The sequence below is a fragment of the Ctenopharyngodon idella genome, chromosome 10 (assembly GCF_019924925.1).
Source record: "Ctenopharyngodon idella isolate HZGC_01 chromosome 10, HZGC01, whole genome shotgun sequence".
Classification (NCBI taxonomy): Eukaryota; Metazoa; Chordata; class Actinopteri; order Cypriniformes; family Xenocyprididae; genus Ctenopharyngodon; species Ctenopharyngodon idella.
Genome location: NC_067229.1, coordinates 14,699,010 through 14,717,480, shown reverse-complemented (window position 1 = coordinate 14,717,480; position 18,471 = coordinate 14,699,010). Strand labels below are relative to the sequence as shown.

The 18,471-nt window shown below is 38.5% G+C and overlaps 2 protein-coding genes across 2 annotated transcripts; one reads left to right on the top strand and one right to left on the bottom strand.

Annotated features, from left to right (window-relative positions):
• Nucleotides 1-703: 703 nt before the first annotated feature.
• On the top strand, nt 704-8,154 carry bzw1a (basic leucine zipper and W2 domains 1a). Its single transcript, XM_051909675.1, has 12 exons — nt 704-832; nt 1,540-1,612; nt 2,071-2,247; nt 2,353-2,447; nt 2,588-2,653; nt 2,760-2,895; nt 2,973-3,082; nt 6,319-6,489; nt 6,730-6,876; nt 6,958-7,096; nt 7,252-7,374; nt 7,460-8,154. The coding sequence occupies exons 2-12, from the start codon at nt 1,549-1,551 to the stop codon at nt 7,489-7,491; spliced, it is 1,260 nt and encodes a 419-aa protein (XP_051765635.1). The 5' UTR covers nt 704-832; nt 1,540-1,548; the 3' UTR covers nt 7,492-8,154.
• si:ch211-246m6.4 (transcription factor 15) lies at nt 8,023-17,953 on the bottom strand. Its single transcript, XM_051909676.1, has 2 exons — nt 12,113-17,953; nt 8,023-11,841 (listed from the first exon to the last, which is right to left on the bottom strand). The coding sequence occupies exons 1-2, from the start codon at nt 12,668-12,670 to the stop codon at nt 11,809-11,811; spliced, it is 591 nt and encodes a 196-aa protein (XP_051765636.1). The 5' UTR covers nt 12,671-17,953; the 3' UTR covers nt 8,023-11,808.
• Between the last annotated feature and the right edge of the window lie 518 nt (nt 17,954-18,471).

The window sequence follows — 18,471 nt, the reverse complement described above, 5'->3', positions numbered from 1 at the left end:
ACCGATATTTTAACACTTAGGCTATTCATGAAAAATATCTATGGTAATATGTAAGATGGGCACTATCATCAGGCATGGATGAAAAGTTGAAATTTTGATAATATTTCAAATGTTTCAAATGTCATAAAAATATTTATATATTTTTTTTTCATTGAAAATAAATAGTTTGTATTAGTGAGCTGGTATTCATTACAACATAATGGGGTTTATTCTGCAATAATGACAGGTAGACTTTTATTTAATTATCTCACATAGTCAACACTGTCGAAGAAATAAATGGACATGAAACTCTTATTTGATTTATGAATCAAATATCAGTGTGAAAATCTTTCATGTTTAGCATACAATCTAAAATATAAATTACAATATTCAAATCAAAGCTTTGTGTGCTGACCCCATTGAACTGAATGCTTTTTATGGTTTGCCCTTGGCGATAAAGAAATCACACCCCTCATTACAATGGTATGACCAGCATTGGGCTTACGAATCACTGTCAGCTGGCCTAGGAGGGGTGATGTTTTTATGAACTTTCACATATATAGTAACGCGAGTATATTTTTCACTCTACGAAAATTTTTATGATATTTTACTTTTAAATGACAAAACAATAGTTTTAAATGTACAATTTGCATTATTTTATCAATAAACCACCTCTCTAACCCCCCACACTCCCCTGTAATGGACGGATCCATTGTTTTTCTCCCGTTCTTCTTCTGCGCAGGCGCAGCAGCCTCTTGCCATCCGGGAGGGTTTTGTGTGTTGAGTTTGGACCTGCTATTGTCTTGCTTTGTTCTTGGGTTCAAAAAGCCGTTTTTTATCTGAATTCATTTCGGTAAGCCTACCATATATTTTATATACGTACAATAAGTGTATACAGTTTGATCTTGAGGTGTTGTATATTTGTGTTTTAAAAGGATGGCTGTTTTTTGGGGGGCTCACGTTTGTGATCAGCTGTTTAAATCATGATGGCGGAGCTCGCGACATGATAGCAATTAAATATAAACAATAATACCTCTTAGTAGTTTCAGTTTTTTATGTTAGTTTTGTAAAATATTGGCATTGCTCTCGTTTAGATCTGAGATATTTGTAAATAGTGACTATAAGTGGCTCTTAAACAATGATTGGAGCGGTTAGGCCTCATTTTAGCCGGTTAGCTTTAGCGTGAGACCGGCGCGTGAGTTATAGTTCGTGCAGCCCTGAATAATTATACATAAACGCTGTTTAATACTTTTATACAGCAACATATCCATATACAAGTATGAATTGAATTGTATCGGTGTAATAATAAACTGTATAATTTGCTCACGAGACAACACAACTCAAGCTTACACGTTGTATTAATTACTTCAGGTTTAACTGGAACTAAATACACTAGTTTATTATTAAAGGTTTAAATCGCTTATAGAGTATTAACGGTATTAGCGCATTTTCTATTGGAATCTTATTGATGGCTTTGGAAATGTCTTGCCACATGTACATGCGGTTTCTTTGCGCTCTTCATTGAAATTTTCTCTAATATTATTGTTGTTGTTTTCATAGGTGTCTTTTATGAATAATCAAAAGCAGCAAAAGCCAACGCTTACCGGCCAGCGTTTTAAAACTAGGAAAAGAGGTAAGTAGCCTACGACCAGGAGCTTTCAAACTGGGGTCCGGGGTGGGGGGCAATGATGGAGTACTAAGCAGACCATAGAAAAATTCAGAGAAAAACGGTGTAAATTATTTTTTTTACTAATAAGATAAAATATTTTAATGAGATTTAACTAACTAAATATTTTGTAGTTAAAAAAAAAGTGATTTAATTAAGTTGAGTTAGAGGCAGCAGTTTACACAACACCGTTTTCAACTAAAAACTGCGTTTTGGCCATTCATGTACACAACAATTTTCAACAGGGTATTTGTGTATAGCTGCCTTTTAAATTTTAGGATGGGGTTTCCTTCGCAAGAAGATCATATTTGGGGGTCCATGGCATCGAATAGATTTAAAACCCCTGGCCTAAGGAGCTTCCTTGTTTAAAAAAAAACAAACGCACACAAAGTGCCACCCATTTTAAAACTCTCGTTTCCCCGCAGATGAAAAGGAGAGATTTGACCCTACTCAGTTTCAAGAAAGTATTGTTCAAGGCTTGAACCAAACTGGCACTGATTTGGAAGCGGTTGCAAAGTTCCTTGATGCCTCTGGCGCCAAGCTCGACTACCGCCGGTATGCTGAGACGCTCTTCGACATCCTGGTGGCTGGAGGAATGCTGGGTGAGCAATCATTTATGACTATTTCAATGGGCTGGAATTGAGATAAACAATCTTCCTTCAATCTCATATCCTTTTTTTTTTTTTTTTTTTTTTTTTCCCCCCCAGCCCCAGGAGGGACTCTGTCTGATGACTTGACCCGTACCGAGTACTGCCTCTTCACGGCAAGTGAAGACCTGGAGACCATGCAGGCGTACGCTCAGGTATTTAGATAAATACTGCCTGACTGGCAAATAGTCTCATGTTTCAGAGCTTGTTCTGAATTAATATCACCTTGACGGATATAAATGGTACTTTTTGGCTGCTTCTTTACATGTTTCAACACATTCATCTTGTGTCATAGGTTTTTAACAAGCTGATCAGGCGTTACAAGTACCTGGAGAAAGGGTTTGAAGAGGAGATTAAGAAGGTAAGCAAAATTGTTTGACTAACAAATACGCTATAATCCTTAGTTCAACAAAGACGGCATCACTGTGCATCTGGAAAGTCCCATAATGTCTCTTTTCTTTTCACAGCTGCTGCTGTTTTTAAAAGGGTTCACCGAGTCTGAGAGGAATAAATTGGCCATGCTTACCGGAATCCTGCTGGCCAATGGCAATATATCAGCCTCCATCCTGAGCAGCCTCTTTAATGAGAACTTGGTCAAGGAAGGTAATGACACTTTTTAACGGCAGCATTTTCTGAGTGAAGAATTTGTAAACTAACTCGTGGTCTGGATTTTATTGCAGGTGTGTCTGCCGCCTTCGCTGTGAAACTCTTCAAATCTTGGATCAACGAAAAAGACATCAACTCAGTTGCTGCTAGCCTGCGTAAAGTTGGCATGGACAACAGGCTGATGGTAAATATCTGCAGGCTCAACTTGTAATGCAACACTAAAATTCACGGAAAAGGAGTAATTTAATTTACAAATGTATAAATTTAAATTGTATATATTATGGTAACACTTTACAATAAGGTTCATTAGTTAACATTACTTAACTACTTTAGTTAACATGAAGTAATAATGAACTGCACTTATACAGCATTTATTAATCTTTGTTAATGTTAATTTCAACATTTACTAATACATTATTAAAATCTTGTTAACATTAGTTAATGCACTGTGAACTAACATGAACAATGAACAACTATTTTCATTAACGTTAACGAAGATTAGTAAATACAGTAACAAATGTATTGCTCATGCTTAGTTCATGTTAATACATTAACTAATGTTTAACTAATGAACCTTTATTGTAAAGTGTTTTATATACATTTATAGTGGGTTTTTTTTTTTTTTTAAACAACTTTTCCACATTAAATTGGCTGCCCTTTTTTGTGTGCTGATGATACTAGGTCTTCTTGGGTCCTAAAATCTGTACCTGACCCAAATCACTTCTTACTCAAGATGGACGTGCATAAATTAACAAAAAAAAAAAAAACATGGCCTGAGACACTTGATAAAATTACTCATTCCTTATTTGTAGATTAAATTCATGCTCCAATCCTTTTATGTTGGCTACGTTTGTTAGCCCATATGTTGCCAGACAAATCAGCACATACTTTGTGCGTTAAATGTAAAAGATGTTTTACAAGGATTTTCACAAATTTTGTTTGAGAAAACATGAAAATATACAGTTATGGTTTAGTTTATTGGATTATAGTTAATTTTGGCATCAACTGCATTTAGATGGGTTTTCTGTAATCAATATCTGGCAACATCTATTTTTTTTTTTTTTTTTTTTTTTTTCCTCCTGCTTGGGCAAGCAATTCCAGTAGATAAACGGCTCATAAGCTTTGTTGCACCTCAAATGGCAAAGAAATTGATAATTGATAATATTAAAAAGCAAATCCCTCATGGAGCGCGTGCCGCTGCTGCACCAGTATCCTGGAGGGTTTGGTAATTTCCACATAAGCACGGATTGACATAATTATGGGGATAACTTTGTCATAGGATTATTTAAAAGGGTGGTTGATTATGATTTCACTTAACTTTAGTTAGTGTGTAATGTTGCTGTTAGAGCATAAACAACATCTGCATCTGGAGACATTTTCTTTTAAAGAATTAAGCAGTCCCTCCAGGTTTTCGCGATTATTTATTTATTTTTTTTGGCAATCAAAATGACTGATTTTTATGAAATTTGCAATGTGTTTTTTTTTTTTTTTTTTTTTAATTAGAAATACCACATTTACCATGTATTATGTTAGATGCACAATAGTCATACATGGCAATAGAACAAACAAAATGCCCAAATCTTGTTTATTGTGGCCAATTGCTTTTATTGTGCCTTGCCAAAAAGAGGCTAGTCCAGTGGTGTACTAGGCTATCTAGCTTTAATAACATGATCGCTTACGGTGGGAAATGTGACCCAAATCTTACAGGTAAGCCGCAGCAATAAGCAAATGCCTAATAATATAAGTTTAAAAAGTTCTCAAGTAAACAGTCAGCAATAAAATAAGAATAAATAAATTACAGTAGGACAAATAAATACAACATAAAGATACAGATACAAACAGTGCTTTAAGTTTAAGTACTGTTTGGTTTCCCGGTTGTTGTTTGATTTAATATTAACGACACAGACATATATATATTAGGTTGCTTTCACTTTAAGACCTACTGTAATGAGCGGATCCAACACTGACACACGTCCCAAACTTGTTCACTCAAGACATAACCGCCAAGATGGACATTTAGGCATAATTATGTGTATTTGACCGTTCAAGGGCAATAAGCCTAGAATTATAACACGTTTCGGTATGCACGCGTGAGCGCTGATTAGCGGCAAACACATGCACGGAATCTGCAGCCAGTCGGTCAGTGTGTCAGAACCGAATTGAGTTTGTGTAGCCTATACAGCGCTTCAATCGCTTTCACACAGACTATGCACAGACCACATAGCCTACTGTGCATGCACATTGTACGAAGGTCTGTAGGCTATCCTTGTGAAAATAATGCATTGCAGCTTTTAGGGATTATGAATTAGGGATAATTCAATTAGATATTATATTTGTGATTAAAATTTTTTTTTTTTTTGTGAATATTTTGTGGTGAAGTGACGAATTATGCAGGATCGCAAAAAAATGTTGATTTTTGCGTTGTATTCAGCGATCGTGGAATCGTGAAACTGGAGGGACTTTTTAAGGACTACAACAAACTGCTGGTAGGGACTACAACGAGCTTCTTCCCGGGTTGGTGACATCACTAACCGTAAAATTTACATAAACCCTGCCCCCGAGAACACGCAACAAAGGGGGCGAGGCCATGTTGTGCTGCTTTAGAGAAGAGGAAGAATTGTTGTAGTAGAGTGTTGTTACCATGCCGTTGTTGCCATGCCGTCATTTTACGTCGGACTGCTTCACAAACAAGGGTGAATTCAACACTGGATTTGCACAAAATATTAACATGACACATGCTAGTTGATGAGTTGAATCAACTCCACAGCAACTACATAAATTTATCTACTAACCGTTCAGAAACGTGCAGATGCATTCTAAAAATTGTAAATTCTCTCATCAGTGTCTGACTCCGGTTTGAACAATATAAGGCTAAACACCGTTACTGACACTCGTCATTTTGGCTGCGTGAGATTCTCCAGCTTTGTTGTTGAGCAACCGAAGAGCGAGCTATTGAGCTCCGCCCTCTTCCCTTCTGGAAAGTGTCTGGGAGCAGCAGCTCGTTTGCATTTAAAGGGACACACAAAAACGGTGTTTTTGCTCACGCTCAAATAGGAGCAAATTTGATAAGCTATATTTAATGATCTGTGGGGTGTTTTGAGCTGAAACTTCAAACACATTCTGGGGACACCAGAGAATTGTATTACATCTTGTAAAAATGTTTAATATGTTTTTGTTTTAAATAATAAAAAAAAATTGTTCAATGCCTGAAACAAAATGGAAGTTGGCACATATTAAAAGAATTTGGGTCGTCTTGGGTCCATTCGGTTAAAGCGTTTATTTTAAGTTACCTGAGACCCGAAGCTACTAATATCAGACCCGTGTCCGAAGATGGACCTCGGGTTTCAAATCCAAGTGGACCTGTGAAGACCTCTAGTTGATGCTGTTTGTTTTAACCTATCCTCCTCTTGCCCAAAACAGGAGCTGTTCCCTGCCAACAAACGTAGCTGCGAACACTTCTCAAAATATTTCACCGATGCCGGGCTGAAGGAGCTCTCGGACTTCGCTCGCAACCAGCAGTCCATTGGAGCACGGAAAGAGCTTCAGAAAGAACTGCAAGAACAGATGTCCCGTGGCGAGACCCTCAAAGACGTGAGTTTGTACCATGTAGACAGCTGGGCTACTTTCCCAATTTAATTTATAGATGTAAAATTGAAGCGCTTTTTTTTTTTTTTTTTTTTTTTATTTTATTTTATTTATTTTTTTTTTTTTTTTATAAAAGCATCAATATTATGATTTTAAAATAAGTTGACTTTGGTTAACATTATCGTCCATACTTTGGCTATGGAGGTTTATTGTGCCTGTATTCGGCTAATGTGTTTTGTTCCCCAGATCATTGCCTACGTTCGTGAGGAGATGAAGAAAACGAGCATCTCTGAGCAGACAATGATCGGCATCGTGTGGACCAGTGTCATGAGCGCCGTCGAGTGGAATAAAAAGGAGGAACTCGTCACAGAGCAAGCCATCAAACACTTGAAGGTATCTACGCCGCTCATGGAAACGGCATTACTTTCTTATACTGAATATTACCAGTAGTAATATTTTCTGCTAACTTTGCAGCAATACAGCCCACTGCTGAAGGCCTTCACTTCCCAAGGCCTGTCTGAGCTCACCCTCCTGCTGAAGATCCAGGAGTACTGCTACGACAATATCCACTTCATGAAGGCCTTCCAGAAGATCGTGGTGCTTCTTTACAAAGGTGTGTCTTCCATACTTGATCCTTTTAAAACTATGCACTTAAGCCCAAGGCTTGGTACATGATGGTACTTTTGTATAAAAATGTTACCTAGCTAGTGGAATACTGTACAGAGGTTATCTGTGTGTTGAAGCTTTTTTTTTCTTGACTGCCTGTAGCTGATGTTTTGAGTGAGGAGGTTATTCTGAAGTGGTACGCAGAAGCCCATGTGGCCAAAGGAAAGAGTGTCTTCCTGGAGCAGATGAAGAAGTTTGTAGAATGGCTGAAAAATGCTGAGGAGGGTAAGCAGGGTTTTTTTTTCCTTCTCTGAAACTTGGAGCTTAAAATGGCTGCAGTGATATTATTGTTTTACCTGTTGTCTTTCAGAGTCTGAATCTGAGGAAGAGGAGGGAGACTAAAACACAATGTCAGCAGAATGTTTTGTTACAGAAGTGCTTGTCTTTCTATTTTATTTCTTTTTCCCTTTTTTTTTTTTTTTTTTTTTTTTTTTTCGATTCTACCTCCTGTTTTTCAAACCATAACATTTAGATGTCATTTAAGGGCTTTATAACAAGTGGTTAATTTTAACAGATTTTTCTAATAAGGTTTACACTTAAAATAGCACAAAAGTTGTGGTCAACCTTTGTAATTATTTACTCACTCAAGGAACTTTTAAGTGTTGACACAGTTTGGACATCTTAAATTATTGTTATGATTCCTTTATGAATTGACATTCCATTTAATTAGATCAGGCTGCCTTGTTTGCTTTTAAGACGCCCTTTTCTATATGGTATTGATGCCTTCATGCCCCGTAATGATCAGTGTCCACAAAGGGAAAAACGATCAGCTTCTCATTGTGATGTTATTGCCAAAGGGTTGAGTCCTTCTCCCATAACATCCATCAGCGTTTTGTTCCCTGCCTATGAAACTGTACAGCGCTGAAAACAAAATTGCTGATCACCCTGTAAAGACCCTTAAATGACTCCCAACCACTTCTATGATATCTCCATCTTATGTCACCAATTTCTTTAATCGGAATAACTAATTGACTTTTTTTAAAGAAATAAAGACCTAGAAGTATATGCTTTGTGTGTGGTTCTTGCCTTGTTTTAAAGGGTTATTCACCCAAAAATGAAAATTCTGTCATTAATTACTCACCCTCATGTCGTTCCAAACCCGTAAGACCTTCGTTCATCTTCAGAACACAAATTAAGATATTTTTGAAATCCGAGAGGAATGAGAGGAAGGTCCAGAAAGGTACTAAAGATGTTATTAAAATAAGTCGATGTTACGTTAGACGTGACTGCAGTGGTTCAACCTTAATTTTATTAAGCAACTAGAATACTTTTTGTGCGCCAAAACAAAAATACTTTAGTCAATAACGACTTTATTCAACAATTTTTTTTTTTTGTCTTCCCTGTCAGTTTGTTACGCATTGCAGAGCTTACGTGGCTGCGTCCGAATGCCGGCTCAGTATTGGCAGAGGCTGTGTTCGTGTGAACAGTGCGACGCAGGAACTGGCCAATAAGGAGTCGGTGTTCTGATGTAGAATCTGGAAGTGCTAAACATTTAAAAAAAAAAAAAAAAAAAACACGATAGAAAAGATATTGTTGAATACAGTCGTTATTTTTGTTTTGTTTTTTGCGCAGTATTCTTGTGGCTTCCTAAAATTAAGGTTGAACCACTGCAGTCATGTCAACTTTGTTTTTTGTTTTTTTTAACAATCTCTTTAGTGCCTTTCTGGACCTCGAAATTGGCAATTATATTGCCTGTCTATGGACGAGTCATATTCCTGATGAACGAAGGTCTTACGAGTGTGGAACGACGTGAGGGTGGTTAATGACAGAATTTTTTTTTGTGTGAACTGACCCTTTAACATACTGGTTTTTGAATGTGCAATGTCTTCCACCAGGGGGCACTGCAGAACCCAGGATGAACTACATTCAGAGCATGTTTTTCAAAAATAATTTAATGGTTTGAAAAAGTCACAAGTACAGACTGTTTTTCTTGTACAAAAATATTTGATAATTAAATAGCAGCTTGTTTGATGTTTGGCATGTGCAAAGGACCACTTTTAGAAGAAGACAATTCAAGTATTAGAATATGACAGGCTAGTGTTTAAAGTGTTTTAGAGGTAGGCCATATTGGTATAATGCATTTTGACCTTTACATTTTTGGGGGGGGGGAGAATACTACTACAAACAACTGACAAAAGCCTTGTCACAGTATTTCCAGTACAATATGTGGTACTTTCATTGCACTTATTTTTTGTTGTGCACATCTTTAGTGAAAGGAAAAAAAGATAGAAAAAAAAAAAATGTAGAAAAAGTCATTATGCACGGTCTCCAGAGACTCAAAATAACAAGCTGAAGTTCTGACTTGTGCAAGACACGCAGGTAAACATTTTGGATAGAAATGGCTATGCTCTACATCTTGATGCTTTTACAGAAGTAAAACTGCCTTTAAATGTGTTCAAATCACAGGTGCAAAATCTGAAAAGAAAAAAAAAAAAAAATGTAATCACAGTAAGTGTTAGGCTCAAATTTGTGATTCCTTTTCTGTTAATGTAAACAATACAACAAAAGTTTCAGCACATGTGAGGATTCAGTGGTGTACTGGAGCCTAGTGCATGCTACAAGCCAGAAAATTGTTGACCTTTTCCCCCAAACCATTGTCAAATTAAAGCATGTGCCAACTTGTGGGACATTTTCTGAAATTAAACTGCCACTTCTTAAGTCGTGGGAAGGGCCAAGGGCCTCATTTATAAAACGTTGCATAGAAACCATCCTACCTTTGATCGTATTATAATTTCTCCAATGTGTGTATGTGTGATTCAGAGAACTGACGTACACAAAAAAATAAATGTGTGCACGCCTCTCTTCCAGATGTGAAATTTCAAAATTCAAATAATCTTGAAATTTTGCGTGGCTGACTGGTTTCAGATCTCCACCTTGTAAATGCCAGTCGATGTCCAAATCCTTTACATGAGAACAGTGAGTGGCAAGAATTACTTAGAGTTCCAGATACCTGCAGTACTCCGACTCTATGCCACAAGGAAAAGTGCGTACGTCTGCTTAGAACCTGCCGTGGCACTAAGCACTTTTCCAGGTCAAAAGACTGTTTTTTTTTTTTTTTTTTTTTTTTTTTTTTATAAATATGAACGTTGGTGTGGATTTTAGATTGTGCACTCAAAGTTCAAATCTGCGCATGCACACATTTTACAAATGAGGCCCCAAGTGTGCACTATAACATCAACAACAACAACAGTCTTAAAGATTTGAAATGCATGCAAATGCAACAATCTTCTGTCTTGTAGCGTGCCCAAGATGTTGATGCTTGTGATTTGGACTTGTGGTCACATGGCCTTCCCTCATGCAATTTCAATGAAATCCACAAGAATTTGGTGTTTTATGATTCAGAAGCACAAGCATCTCCTTTGTGGTCGCAGTGTGAAATTGTTGTCATTACAGCCGCATTTCCACCGAAATTACCCAGAACAATTTGTCCCAGGAACTTTTTTCCCCCTAAACCTATTGCTAGCTGCTTTTCCATAGCGGTCTAAAGTACCGTGAAGATAGTACGGTTGACGTAGGACTGCGCACAACTTTCTAGTCTCCGCTTATAAGCTTAATAAAGCCTGAACCTCATTGTCAGTCCATCGGTCGTATTTTTTAAACTCCATTGTTGATTCGAATAGCAAACAACTCTTACTGCACGCACCGCAACATACTTTTGAAAAAATATGGTTAAAATAAAATGCTGCGTGGAGTCAACCAATCAAAATGCTGCATGAACTCAACCAATCAGCATGTTCAGTGCCCAAGTCCCACCCCTGAAAGTTCCGGAACTTTGAAAAGGGGGGGGGATTTTTTTTACCCAGAACTTCATTTAGACCCTGGCTCCTGCGGTCGAAACAGTACCACCCCAAAGTTCCTAGTTCCTGAGGTAAGTTCATGTGGTGAAAATGCGGCTTACGTCACCAAAGAGTGACTCAAAGAAAGACAGCAAGGACTGAGGGTAGCATTTGAGACAAGGCTATATAACATTTGGGGTCAGGGTCATGACCCAGGGCTCATGTTAGGGGCCATGTACCTTGTTCCCGAGACACGAAAGATTATGTTCTCGTTATGAAATACTTCCACCTTTAGCATTCAGTCATGTGCTACTTGAACTTTCTAATAAATATTTAGGATGCTTTGCCCAACCCAATTTCTTGTGCTGAGGTTAGAATCTTGTGTACAGTCTCTTGAGAGCCATGTTGGGATTGGGGTCCCAGCTTAGATGTGGAGACAAGAGGGAGGGGATGAGTTTTTGCCTGCTGTTGTACTGACAGCGACCACTGCAAACCGCAAGGTTTCAATTACCATCATGTGACGTGCAGGAGGCAGACACAAGACTGTTTTTTAAGGCAAGGGATGGTGTAGCTTACTATATCTGATACTGAAATAGCCACCCACCAGGTGCAACTTTACACATATTCTCCGGTTACATTAACGAAAACACAGTCGATAAGGTGGCCACACATGCGGAGGCAACACGTTTATAGGAAACGCAGAAAAAGTGCAGATCTCTCTTCTTGTCACTCATTTTGTATGTCCTCAGAGCTTTAAAAAAAAAAAAAAAAAACATATACAGCAGAATGTCTTGTCTCTGTGCAAGGCGATGTCTCTTTACATGTAAACATTCAGAAGTTGAGAGCTCGTACGCAGCAGTAGTCAGTCAGAGAACTTCTGCTGTCACGCAGTTGTGTGCTTTTCCCCATCTCTAAGCTGCAGAAGTAGATGATAATTGAAGGGTGTTAGAATTTACACCTGCATAATTTTTATCTTATCAGTTTACAATACGCAGGCATGAACTTAAGCAGCTAAGAGAACAATTCAAGAAAAGGTAGTTGCACTACTGGTGGAAAGTAGTCCAATATAGTTTGGCATGCAAATATATTACCAAATACATCACAATTTCTGGACATTTTCAGGCAAGTCCAACCTTCATAAACTCAACAGGTAGAAGTTGATAGTTTTGTCATCTTCAAGGACTCACCATTTTCCTTTGGTTACTCAGGCAGAAAGTGCAGATGGGTCGTACTGGTGGGGTTTTGAGATTGGTGTTGCTTTGTAAGATGTTTTGATATTTCAGACACGGTTGCCCGTCCCTGCAGTCCTCCCCTAGCAGAAGCACATTGGCCAGGTGTGAAATGTAGCTCGATGCCAATCGCAGAGTCTCGATTTTCGACAACTTCCTGTCCGCCGGTTCCGTGGGGATGAGGGTGCGTAGAGCCGTGAAGGCAGTGTTGACACTGTGCGTGCGGTCTCGCTCCCGAGCGTTAGCTGCCTGCCGTTGTTTACTCACCCCTGAGAGTCTACGGCCCCCTCTGTGTCTCCCCGCCTCCCTGTGGCCCCGTGCGGGGCTCCCTGCTCCAGTGGATTTCTCCGAACTGTCACTGCCACTGTCGAGCTCATCAGGATCGGAGGGCAAGCTCTGGGTATCGTGTGCAGGATGTGCATGAACTAGCCCTTGCTCGCCTGTGGTAGACTTCATGGCGTGCAGAGACAGACTGGTTGTTGTGGGTAGTCCATGGCGTAGATGCTGGCTGCCCATGGTGCTTTAAGCTGAGTGAAAATAGCAGCCGGGGGGCAGCTGCGTCTGATCCGGTGTCCAGAGATCTTCCGTGGCCCCGTGGCACTTCAGCATGCCATTTCTTGAATGACTGATCCCTTTCTGGATTTGTCCGCCACCATGTGGCTGTGGAAAAGGATGGACAGGTGGAGCTGGGAGGCACCTGTCATGGCCCAAAGAAGGAGGACGTTTGAAGATATATAAATAAATGCACGCGCTAACACACATACAGGGATTTGAGTGTTTGTTACACCTTTGGGCTGTAATATTTGGGTACTGGGTCCTCTGGGTGACCTTGTGCAGGTCAACAGAAAGCCAGGACAGTAATGCTCTACTTTCCCAGAGAAGACCCACCTCTGTTTTTGTCCCTTCATTCTAGTCCATTCATCTCTTGCTCCTGATATTGTTTGCTTAATATTTCATGTTCTCTATGGCTTAGAAATGGCTTTGCATGCTATGTAATATGTATGCAATAGCTAAGCAACCTTGTTGTTTGACCCAGCGCTAAATTTAGCTCAGAAAAGTTTACAGACAGAGACTGTTGTCGTTGCCTGTAAAATTCGTATCACATGGGCAGTGGGTCACTTCAGGTCCAAAAGGGGAGACACAGTTGGGATTTAACTGCACATAGGGGGCAGTGTTTCAAATTTGACAGAATGTAATTCAGAACACCTGTTTGACATGCTAGCAATGAGACGGACTGAAGAAAGTTCTTGGAGAGCTTTGTACTCAAATTAAGTTTTGTGTTACTCTCAATGTAGCTGCAATCATTTGCTTACTTTTAGGTGTAATGAACATTAGTGTTCTGAAAGTTAAAAAAAATCCCTACTTTGCCAGAAGTTTTAACATCTACACCAACAACACCACAATAACCATGTAAGTGATATTCAAACCATTTAACTAAGGGGACATTTACACAACACCATTTTCAACTAAAAATGTAAAACGTTTTACGTGTTTACATGATGATGCATTTTGGGGGCCTGAAAATGCAAACATTTGAAAGCAGGTGACGTCATGCTCGTGCGTATTATGTGTTCAGTCTATAGGCACGTAGTGTTTCTTTACAAAGTGACATAGCCAACAACTTGCCTGGCATGCAGAATACAGCGTTTTTAGTCGTTTTCCAGGACCCATGTGAACGGGGATCATTTTGACAATGGTGTCGTCTGTATACGGAAAATGTAAAGGAAAAACTTTTCCATTTTTAGTACATCATTGTTGTGTAAATGTACCCTAAAAGTCTTTTCTGTAGTAGCTGCAGGTAGTGTTAGCATGTAACTCACAAAATTAGCACTGTATAAGGGTTCTCTCTTGAATGCTGTCATCCTATTTCACTTTAATGCCCTGTCTGACTGAACAGCCCAGGTGTGTCCCTGTCTCTCGCAAGCACGTACTGTGTTCCATCTTTAGAGGCAGTAAAAATAAACAGTTAGTGTTCATCATAACTTTAATGCATTGCTGCTTTTTTGTATGCTAGTTTAGGCAGTGGTTTGCTTGCACTCTGTTATGAAAACATTTTGCTTGATGATCATTTTATTTTTAGTCATATTCTATGGTTTAGTTCAGTTGTTCCTGGAGGGCCACTGTCCTGCAGAGTTTAGCTCCAGCTTGCCTCAACACACCTGCCTGGAAGCTTCTAGTATCTTTAGTAAGACCTTGATTAGCTGGTTCAAGTGTGTTTAATTGGGGTTGGAGCTAAACTCTGTAGGACAGTAGCCCTCCAGGAGCATGACTGGACACCCCTGGTTTAGTTAGACTCAATACTAGGCCAGGGGTGTCCAATCCTGCTTCTGGAAGGCCACTGTCCTGCAGTTTAGCTCTAACTGGCCTCACACCTGCCTGGAAGGTTCTAGTATGCCTAGTAAGACCATATTTAGCTGGTTCAGATGTGTTTAATTGGGGTTGGAGCTGAACTCTGCAGATCAGTGACCCTCCAGGAGCAGGATTGGACACTCCTGGTTTAGCTAGACTCAGTAGTAAGACACTAGGCTCATATTTTTATGTAATCACCACTAGATGTCAGTAGCACACCACTAGAGATTGTTATACCAGCTTTTTAAGGCAAGAAGCACAAGTAGTGTGTACATGTTAATGTTTAAGAATTGACAAGAATATAAGCGAACTAATGGGTCATGAAAACAAAAATTCTAGTGTGTTGTTGCTACATCACAGTTTTAAAGTTCTAGTATGGAAATTGTTTTATGAACACTCAAATCTTAATGTATGGAACTTGTCAGGCTTCATTTAAATCTTCATTTAATGGCTGATCCTTCAACCATTTGGTAAGTTTGTCCAAATTAGTTAACTGTTAAATCTTTACTCTTATCCATTCACATGACAACTCTTTACTAATTTGTTTGACCGTTTAAGCTCTTCTTGCGGACCTAAATTACAATATTCTCCCAATGTTCATGTGCGCATGCTAACACAATACGTGTGTTGCATCCTCAATGAGCCGCCCGTGGCCCAAAACATGCGTTCCGACTGGGTTGTCATTTATCCTGACAGCATGACAGCATCGCCTCTAATCTTTAAGAGTGCCTGCTGGGATGCAAAACAAAGATACGCCATTATAATCTCTGAGAGTTTGCATGGCACTTAAATTTGCAGGTGAAAGCTCCTGGTAAGTTGCAGAAGTCAGGCTTATAGCAATGGTTTCCTGGATACCCGCCTTCGTGGAAGCAAGCAGAGCATGAAACAATTCATATTTTCATTGAATGGTTTTACAGCTCCAAGTTTACATAGACAATATGACATAGTTTACACTCCAGTTCCAGTTGAGTGAAGGTGAGTGCCAATTAGCATTTTAAAGCCCTAATTTCCTGTGGAGCAAGATTATAAAGCTCTGTGCACACCTTTTAAGCACCTGTTTTAAAACTCTGTTGGAAAGAGTTTGATTAGATTGTCGAATTAAAACACTTTCAAAGCGCCAACAAAAACTGCACAATCTCTGGCAGTTTTCTCTCTATGGTTTTCAAGTACTCTTAAATACAGGTCACCGTACAAAGGATGCCCTGTCCACCTACACATATTCGCACACTTTAAAAGTAACTAATCTATTTTGAAACCATGCCATAAAACATAATCTAAGTGCTAGGGCAATTGCAAATCATATCTGAGATGCTGATCTACTGCACAGAAGAGCCAAGAAATCATTAGCATCTTGTTATGCAGTACACATTCATGTCCTCATCATACAGTATGTATTTTAAATTAGATACATTAGATAAAATATTAACACTTTTTTAGGATGTAAACCATATTAATTCCCAATTAAGTGAACATAGTGGGTGAACTTTAAGTAATTTCACTACTCTAGTTTGAGTGGATGTTGCCATTTTTACTAGTTGTGCTAATTAATTATGCTAACTTGCTAACTTATAAAATGTTTAAGATTTTTCTTATTCCCCAATAACCCTTTCCATCATGTTAGCCTTTTGTAAAATCCAGGTCCTTAAATTTGCAATGTAATGGAAGTAGCATCAGATCATATTTTCCATATTGTGATGTACATCTGAGTGAAATGTATCGCTGACAAAGAAAAAAAAAAAAAAGTGGGACGGGACTTGGTTCTATGAATCAGTTGTTGATTGAATGGAGGTGGAACTGAATGCAAGCTTTCATTTGATTGTAAGAAGGGGCATGGTTTAAGCAGACTAAATAATTAGAAAAGTTCGGCATACATCACAAAGAGAGAATTCTGGAATTTCACTGGAAGATTGAGTTATGACATTTTGATTAAAAATTGAGAAAAAAAAAAAACGCATACATAGATGAATCATTCGCAATAAGGTCACAATTAGAAAATAGATTGAATTTCTATTTCATGCCGACTTTAACAACATCATCTTCCAGGAATTGGCATCATTACAGAATGAACATCAGACAATATTAACAAAGGATCTAATGAATTTTGTTATGTTTTATGGTTTTAAAGTCACTCTAAAGTTATAGAGTTAAAAACCAACTGCGTAACAGGAACAATCCATTAAACAGAACAAAAGACTGAGAGAGAGTGGAAAAGACAGAGTGAGAGACCACATAATAAGGTAAAGAAACATATGACAGTCCAGCCCAGATGAGAGACACACTTCATGCTTTCATTTCTCCTGCTCGGCAGGAGAACCTTATGAGGGTCTCTCTAGTGCCCTTGCTGACCATTAAAGGCAACTAATTGGAGCCCAGGGACAGACAGCTCCGAGAGCTACAGAAACCTCTCAAAGAAAAGAGTTCCCAGAGAAGGAAAGAGTTCCTCTAGGAAAAAAGTAAATACTACTGCAGTTTTGGTCCACACTCCACCATGTACCTTATTGCTACTTAAACTTCAAGAAGAGAAGGAAAAAAAGGGGGAAAAGTCTGAGGTGATGGGTTTCTGGGAGATATGGTTTACTCTTGAGTCATCATGCTTGAGAGATTTGATCTGTGGCCAGAAAACTGCTTTTTCTTCTCAGCTTTTCCCTTTTCTCCTCTAATCTCTCTGCGCTTTGGTCTTCAGAGACCACATGGACTATAGCATTTCAGTTTTTGCAGATTTGTAGACATAAACAGCCTCTTAAATGCTGCTAATCGGATCTCTGTAAACTAGCATAGTCACATTTAGCCACTTCCAACATAAATCAGGGATAAGTTATTATTGCAAAATATACCCAGACACTATGATAAAGACCTTGACATGAAGCTTGACATGAATGTTTTTTTTTTTTTTTTTTTTTTGAGCGGCATACCGTGTATTGCTTGCTACATGAATACCTGCCAAATAAATAAATAAATAAATACATGGTCACGTAATTAATTGAACTTGTTAGATAAGCTAATCTACAACATTTACATTTATTCATTTAGTAGACACTTTTATCCAAAGTGACTTGAGGAAAACAGTGATACAATAACTTGTTTAGATTAGCAAGCTTATGCTAATCTGCAACCTAAGATAACATATTTAGCTACAAGGTAATATGTCTTCATCCATTTTAAGTTGTCTGTCATCCAGCTTTCTGTGTTTCTTACCATTTTCCAGTTCTTCCAAGCAATGTTGAGAATGCTTTTATGGCAATCTGTAACTACTTTGAGTCGTAATTTTGGTTACTAACCGCTAAGCGATCAAGAATAGAAAACAATGTGTTGGTACTACTCAGTAAAATATCTCATCTCATGGTGCATGTCATGTTCAAACAAATTAGATAAAATTAAGCTCATAATCCTTCATTATGACCTCTAGACAAGTAAAATGTGATTGGAGAGTGTATACAGAGTAATATAACATTAACTGGACAATCCCCAACAGGTTTAATTATAACACATGCCGTGAGAATCACAGCTTGACAAAAAGATGTTAGAAAGCTGTCATCATCCTCCTCACCATAGTTAACACATCTCAACGTGCTAAATAACAACACTGACGAAGGTAAGAACGCAAATATATGGCTTAATCTTCCTCTGTGGCCCCATATGCTTAAAGAGACCTTGAGACACATATGATTATTAAAGCAATAATGGGAGGAAGTGTGTTCTGTAATACAAAGCGAAGCTGACCAAAACCCCCCTTGACTATTGTTAAATCACTGTAATGTACAGCCTCTTGTGTCATATTTCTATTAATAAATGGCTGCAACAGGAGTATCATAAAAGACACCAGTGTTTTATAATGGCAATATTGTACTGCCAAGTAATAAACTACATTAGCCAAACTATTTAGTATTCATTTTCTAAGCATAAACCAGAGAACCACAGTTCTATGGCTGCTCTTAAAACATATGTGTACTGAGATTATAATTACGTGC